At 42.3% G+C, this 8,268-nt stretch overlaps 1 protein-coding gene across 1 annotated transcript in view; it reads left to right on the top strand.

The window, feature by feature from the left end:
- The window catches only part of ccnt1 (cyclin T1), a 43,482-nt gene that overhangs the window by 4,727 nt on the left and 30,487 nt on the right, over positions 1 to 8,268 (top strand). Inside the window, exon 8 of the mRNA XM_037684640.1 lies at positions 7,895 to 7,965. Coding sequence (XP_037540568.1) covers positions 7,895 to 7,965 — 71 coding nt within the window. The remainder of the gene's footprint in view (positions 1 to 7,894; positions 7,966 to 8,268) is intronic.

Raw genomic sequence — 8,268 nt, 5'->3', positions numbered from 1 at the left:
ACATACACATACATACACATACATACACATACACATACATACACATACACATACACATACATACATACATACACATACATACATACATACACATACATACATACATACATACATACTATTGTAACCTGGATTACAAGTGTGGATCATTGTAACCTGGATTAAAAGTGTGGATTATTGTAGTGAAGCCTTCGTCTTCAACCATGGACAGAGGCCTCATGTCAGTGACGATCATGTTCAGGACGTTTCAGTGAAGACAGCTGCTGCTGTGGTGTCCATGATGTCTGTCCATCATGAAGGATGTTGTTGTTGTTGTTTTCTGGAATTAGAGTACTGTATTTTTCGTTGTATAAGTTGCATTTTTTTTGCCTAATTTGCATGCCCTGCGACTTATACGGCAAAGCGACGTATTTATGGATTTTTCCCATATTTTTAGACCAATTTTTGGCTGAGATGTGACTTTCCATTCATTCTGACTGGGAAAATGGTGCAGTACCATTTTCAGCCACTAGGGGCGCTAGAGGGCCCTCCAGTCTTTTGAGGACTACTGGTATACCTGTAGGCGTACCCCATTATTTATTAATTCCAGACCCACTAAAATGCCATCAGCCCGTGCCAAAAATGTCACATAGAGTAGGAGGAAAGAGGACAACACAACAACGATAGAGAAAATGCTGCCAAAGAGAAGGAGACATTCATATTCTGCTGAGTTCAAGCTGCAGGTGATGGTTTGCAGCTGAACTCGGGAACCGTGCAGCAGATCACAGGTTCGGGGCGAGCGAAAAGCTTGTTAGAGCCTGGAGGAAGGCGGAGGTCACCCTAACCGCCATGAAGAGGGCGAAGCGCGGGAGTAAGGCGAGGTGGCCAGCTCTGGAGGAAAAGGTGAAGACGTGGGTGCTGGAGGAGCGAGCTTCTGCCAGAGGGCTGTCCACGGTGCAGCTACGTCTCCAAGCCATGGCGGTTGCCAAGGAGCTGGACTTGGCAGAGTTTGCGGGTGGACTGTCGTGGTGTTTCAGGTTCATGCACAGGAACCGTCTCCATCAGAGCGTGGACCTCCATGTGCCAAAAGCTGCCGGCTGATTTTACAGAAAAGGAGGAGAGTTTCCACGCCTTCGTGGACGGGCAGGTGCAGGAGCACAGCATCTCGCCTGACCCATATCCCAATGGGACGGAGTGGGGCGCAGAAAGGGAAAAAAGCGTGCCCATGCTCACCACGGGTCACGAGAAGTCCCACTTCACTGTGGTGCTGGCATGCTGCGCCACGGATCAAAGCTGCCGCCCATGGTGATTTTTAAGCGTACAACCACGCCGAAGGAGGAGTGTCCCCGCGCGTGGTTGTGAGAAGGGGTGGATGGACACAGACATGGTGAACGTGTGGCTCACAAAGTGCTACACGAAGCGACCAGGTGGGTTTTTTAGAGCAAAAACAGCCCTGCTGGTGATGGACAGCATGCGTGTGCACATCACGCTGCAATTTAAAGATCAAATTCAAGCGTGCATCTCCGTCCCTGCCGTCATCCCGGGAGGCTCGACAGAAGTGCTGCAGCCTCTGGACGTTTCTGTGAACTGGAGCTTCAGAGCAGCTCTGCACCGTCTTTAGGGACAGTGGCCGGAGAGCACAGCTTCACGGCTACGGCACGGATGTGCCACGCAACGTTCCAGCAGGGCCTCGGCTGGATCGGTGAAGCGTGGACCTGAGTCAGCACAGAAACGATCCGGTCGGGGTTCAGAAAGGTCGGGGTGTTGGTTGGAGCTGACGCGGAGGACGACTCCGGCAGCCCCGGGGAGGAAGAGGAGGCAGCGCTGCAGCACCTACCTCAGGAGTTGGCAGAACTCTTCACCAGCGACACAGAGGACGAAGAATTCAACGGGTTTGAATAAAAATAGATAAATAGGTGTTTGTGTCATCATTATGGGCGGGTGGGCGTGTAGGAACGCTGAAGCCATTTCATTACGTCTGCTTCATTTTGCTGTTCTGACCGTCAAAGTGCATGTATCATCTGAGACACACCCTTACTATAATTTTGAGCAAATAAAAAAATGTTTTTAGGAGGTTATCTTGTTACATTTCTAAGAACTGTGGAGGCTCGTACAGCTGGCAGCACAGCAGCAGGTGACGCTGGGGGAACCGAAACTTAGAAATGCAGCTGATTTGACCATTAAAGTGCATTTATTAAGGAAAAGCTCAACTGAGACGCACCTTTTACTGTAATTTTGAATAAATAAATAATTGTTTTTAGGTGTTAATCTTGTTAAATTCTTGTTAAAGTCCTCCCGTGCACGCTCTTGTGGCCGCCATTTGGCAGCCAATCTATTTTTGGCACAACACTGATCCACATTTCTGGGTTGTCAACAGTGACGCATAATAGATGCGACTTATACGGCGAAGCGACATATTTATGGATTTTTCCACGTTATTGGACATAATTGGACTGATGCGACGTTTACGGCAGAAAATATGGTATATACAGACCCTTTCCAAAAATTTGAATATCATGGAAAAGTTGTTTAACTTCCATAATTCCATTCAACAAGTTAATCTTTAATAGATTCAGGGCCCTCAATTTAAACAATTTCAAGTATTTATTTGTTTATTTTTACATAATTTGGGCTTCCAGCTCATGAAACCCATGAAAACAGGATTTAAAAATATTAGAATCCTGTGGAGACATCAGCCCAAATGTTGCAGGACATGAATGTTTTAAACTGAGTGTGACACTAATCATCTACTGACCTCAAAGCACCTGCACAGGTTTCCCCAGGTGTCATTAAATTGCTTCAGCTTGTTTCAATTGTCTCAGTTTGGATCAATATGGAGAAGACTGCAGACATAACAACTGACCAGAAGACAAATCATTGATACTCTCCATAGGATGGGTAAGACACACAAGTTCATAGCTAAGGAGGCTGGCTGTTCACAGAGTGCTGTGTCCAAGCACATCAATGGAAAGTAGTGGAAGGGCAACATGTGGCCGGAGAAGATGCACCAGCAACAGTGATGACCATGGGCTTCAGCAGATCATCAAACAGAGAAGATCCAGAATCTGTCAGAGATCCAGAAAGAGTGGAATGAGGCGGAGTCACAGCTTCAACAACCACCACATTCAGACACATCCTGGAGATGGACTACAACTGTCGGGTTCCTCGGTCCTCTTTTCTGATGAAAGTAAAGTGTGTCTTTCAGAAATCAAGGTCCAAGGGTTTGGAGGAAGAAGGGTGATGAGGAACAGAACCCATACTGGTTGAGGTCCAGTGTGAAATATCCACAGTCAGTCATGATCTGGGTGCAATGTCCGGTGCAGGTGTTGGTAAACTCTGCTTTCTTAAATCCAAGGTCACCACAACAGTCTACCAGAATGTTTTAGAGGACTTCATGATTCCTTCTGCTGAGGATCTGTATGGAGATGCAGATTTCATCTTCCAGCAGGACCTGGTCCCTGCTCATGCTGCCAGAAGCACCAGAACCTGGTTTGATGCCACAGCGCTTGACTGGACGGACCTAAACCCATTGAGAATCTATGGGGTGTTCTCAAGAGGAACACGAGGGACACCAGACCAACAACAAAGATCTGACAGCATCAAGGAAATCTGGGCTTCCATAACTCCAGTCAGTGCCACAGGATGATTGACTCAATGACACGTCTCATCGAGGCAGAGATCAAGACAAAGGCATTCACAACCAACTATTGAAGATTGACACATCGTTTTGAAAGTACCATGTTATGATTGATTTGTTGTGATCCTGATTTCTTTCTTTATGTTCTGCAAAACTGAGAAGTGTGGGCTGATGTCTTCACAGTATTCTAATTTTTTGATTTCCTGTTTTCATGGGTTTCATGAGCTGGAAGCACAAATTATGTAAAAATAAACAAATAGATACTTGAAATAGTTTAAATTATGGTCCCTGAATCTATCATCTATTAAAGATTAACTTTTTGAATGGAGTTATGGAAGTTACACAACTTTTCCATGAGATTCTAATTTTTTGGAAAGGGTTTGTATGTATTATAATTTACAGCAACTCAAGACATGCCTTGTTTCACTTAATGTTAAGGCAAAAGTAGTTCAATGAGCAATTAAACACACACACGTATAAAATACTTAATTGTGCACATTTGAGTAGATGTAATAAATTACTTTAATTGCTGATTAAATTCATTCAACCTTTTTTGATTGAATTCCTGTTTAAATGCAATTCATCCTGCCATACATGCAGTGTCTTAAGACTTTGCCAGCAAATTAAAAGTTGAAGCTTAATCATTAAATTATTATCTTTGTGTTAGATTTATTTATAAATCAGATTTAAACACTGCTTATATCAGTTAAATTAAAATATAAAGTAACATACACACGTCATTAATCAGAGAACAAGCAGCAGCTTCAGCTGCAGAGAGACTGACGTTACGTTTTCTCTCTTGAAACAGAACAATTGTAGAGACTCACCTGCAACATGAGTTGGGAGTGAGACGAGTTGTATCTGCTGCTGAGCTCCCTGGACTCCGACATGTTTATGTTTCATCTCCATGGTGCTCCATGTCATGTCGTCACTTTTCAAAGCTGCATGTTGTGCAGTTTTTATCTTTGTGAAGCGTCAAGTGCTCCCACACTGTTGAGGACTTGGGTCGAACAGTTTTCTCTGCGTTGGTCATTTGTAAAATTTACTGAATTTTCTTTGAAAACTCCGCCTCTGCTCTGCTTCCTCCTTCCTCCTCGCTCTGTTCAACTTGCGCTGCAGAGGAGTAGTTTTTTTATTTTATTAACTTTATTCAGTCAGCCAGCATGGACAATGCTCTGCAGGTGAACAAAATGGCTCTGCAGCGCCGTGAAAGACGCTTAATCGCGCAACACAACGAATCAATAATGAAATTGGTTGCAAACACTTTTAATAATCGATTTTATCGATTCATTGTTGCAGCCTAATGTAAAATAACTACTTGTACTGCAGTCTAATGTAAAATAAGTACTTACTACTTGTACTGCAGCCTAATGTAAAATAAGTACTTACTACTTGTACTACTATTCCTACTTCGTGGTTTTTCACTAATCGAGAGTCTTCAGGGTACGGATCCCCCACGATAAATGAGGGACTACTGTATTTTCTTTCATTCAGTAATTGTTACTAATGTTTGCGTATGGGTGGTTCAGTTGGTAGAGTTGTTTCCTCTCAGCGAAAAGGTTGCTGGTTCAAATCCCAGCCCCGGACCTTTCTGGGTTGAGTTTGCATGTTCTCTCCGTGCCGCGTGGGTCTTCTCTGGGTCCTCCAGTTTCCTCCCACAGACCAAAAACATGCATGTTAGGCTGACTGGTAACTAAATAGTTCCTAGTTGTGAGTGAGAGAGTGAATGGTTGTTTGTCTCGTTTGTCTCTATGTGTCCCTGTGATGGACTGGAGACCTGTCCCCCGCCTCTCGCACAGTGGCTGCTGGATATGGCCACCAATGACCCCTATGACCCGGGGAAAAAAAAAGGAAGAAGCCGGTAAAAGATAATGGATGGATGTTTGGTTATAACAAATAACACCTAATAATACAATAAGAACAAGCCCCACCTGGCTCATGACCTCAGAGAGGGATCATGGGTAAAATGTATAGTCATTGTTAATGATTTTGGTTAGCTGTTTAGCATTGTTCTTTTAGTGATTACTAGGGGCATAACGGTACGCTAAAATCACATTTCGGTCGGTTCAGTTTCAAGGAGGGTTCATTTCGGTTAATTTTCGGTACAAAAAAGGCCAAAATAAAGACTTACAAAATGTTTATTTTGAAAATATGCCAAGTAAACAAGTTCAGTCATTACAGACTTCTTAGCTGGAGGTGATCTGTTGGATGAAGAAGACTCAGCGGTTTTCATCTTCAGACTGCAAACAACACAGAGATAAAAAGAAATTAGTTAATCATATTATAATTTTAAATTAAAGTTAATTAGATCACAATAATACAATAATACGTCTTGCACGGTCATCATATGAGATGGTTGAATATCCTCTCACTCATCATCGATGTGGCAGGGCTTTAAATCTGGGGTCGGGCTTGTTGACTATCAGTTTTAGCTTTTTCATAAAGTGCTGCTACAACTTGTTGGCGTTATGGGATGTCGTAGGCAGCGGGGCTCAAGAACTTTATGATTCATGCTTTAGTTCCGTGGCACATAATCTCTTGTTAACGAAATTTAATGAGTGAAAAAATAACCGAAACGGTACGCACGTGGACCGGTCCGAACATGCTGTACCGAAACGGTTCAACACACACACATACCGTTACACCACTAGTGATTACTGTTCTGTTCTTCTTAGTTTGTGTTTATTGTGTGTTGGTTTGTATTAGGCAGTTTAGTAGAGTAACCATGAGTGAGATGGGTAGTTGTCATGAAGACATGTGGGGTTCACTCACGAGGACCCAACCCCTAGGTGTATTGGGTAGCTATGCGAGTGCCTGGGTGTGATGAAGCTAAATGCTTTTAGCGGCAATAAACTTGTTAGCCTGTCAAAAAGAATAAAATAAAATTAGCCGCAGTGTTGTATGAGCCTGTGAAAAAGTAGCAGCTTATACACTGGAAAATATGGTAATTTCATTTTAATGCAAGTTAAAAAAAAAAAACCTCTATAAATATTTTATTTTAATTGACAAATTATTTGTGTTACAGTAATTTAAAACAAAAAGCGTATTTTCCTCCATTAGTACACATTCTGGCCGTCAACAGCCACAGCCTCCAGAGCTCTGAACTGAGGCTTGGTTGTGGTGGCCCAGTCAGGGGGGTTCTGGACCCCCTCCTCTGCACAGAGTCAGACCTCCTAGTGGGGCTCAATCCACTCTTCCTCTCTTTCCTCTTCTAAAACAAATCATGGATCACCCTCTTCATCAACAAAGTCCTCTCAGTCTGACTCAGACTGCATTTCTCCTCATGATCCTCTCCACTGACAGGTTCTGACCATGTGTTTCCGTCCTCTTCTGGGTTTACAGTTTGTCACATTCAAAATTTGTCTCATTGTTTTGACTCTAACACATTAAAACTGACTAAACTAAACACTAAACCCAACTATAAAACCCAAACACTAAATATCTCAAATCTCTCAGACCTCATGACTCTCTCTCGCTGTGACTTAATTACTTTCTGAACTCAGTTCAACATCCGTCACTTTTTCTTCTTCCTGTAGATTTTGACAAATAACTTGGAGCCTCCATCATAAAGGAGGTTGTTCATCTGTTCAGCGGGGGGGTGGGGAGGGGTGAGAGTGGAGGGCGATGGGGGTGTTTTGTTTCCGAGACTGTCTTTGCTGCAGCCTCTCGCTCTAATGTGCTTCAGATACGATGATTTTTAAATAAAAGTGGCGTGTATTATTTATCATAACTCTGGTTTTACTTCATCAACACGATTTTCAATCAACCTTTATTTAGACAGGTAAATCCCATTGAGCCTCCAGGACTCATTTACAAGAGAGACCTGATTTCAACAAAGAAAGATGACAACAATGGACAACAGCAACAACAATAAACAGTTATAAAAAGTCATAATACAGGTTTTTTTTTTTTTTTTACAAATAGGATGGCTAAAAGGAAAAGGTAACAAAAAACAAAAAAACATAAAGATTCTAAGGCGAATGTAGAAAACTAAAAACTAAACTAAAAATTTTAAAACTGTTGTGTAAAATAAATTCTGTACTTGTGACTAATTAAATGTCTCTGAGAGGCTCTGTCTTTTGCGCTTGGCTAGAGCAACTGAAATCAGTCATGTGACTCGCGTACCGGCGCGTCAATTGGCTCCAAAGAGAAAATGATGTCAGTCAGAGTAGGCGGTGGTTTGCTACCTGTTATTAAGGTAGCACTTTAAAATGTATCTTATATAAAAGATGAAGAACTGATCTGTTTTGGGTATATTTATTGACTTCAAAATCTTTCCAGAGCTCACGCACGAGTTCCTTCAAATCCTGGAGAAAACACCCAGTCGACTGAAACGCATTCGCAACTGGAAGGTAAAAGTTATATTTTTGTACAAACCGGATTCCAAAAAAGTTGGGACACTAAACAAATTGTGAATAAAAACTGAATGCAATGATGTGGAGGTGCCAACATCTAATATTTTATTCAGAATAGAACACAAATCACAGATCAAAAGTTTAAACTGAGAGAATGTATCATTTTAAGTGAAAAATCTGTTGTTTCTAAATTTCATGGCGTCAACAAATTCCAAAAAAGTTGGAACAAGTCCATTTTTACCACTGTGTGGCGTCCCCCCTTCTTCTTACAACACTCACCAGACGTCTGGGGACAGAGGA

Source organism: Nematolebias whitei, chromosome 11, assembly GCF_014905685.2.
Source record: "Nematolebias whitei isolate Nwh7 chromosome 11, NemWhi1, whole genome shotgun sequence".
Lineage (NCBI taxonomy): Eukaryota > Metazoa > Chordata > Actinopteri > Cyprinodontiformes > Rivulidae > Nematolebias > Nematolebias whitei.
Note: the sequence above shows the minus strand (reverse complement) of the source record. Positions and strands in the feature narration are given on the sequence as shown.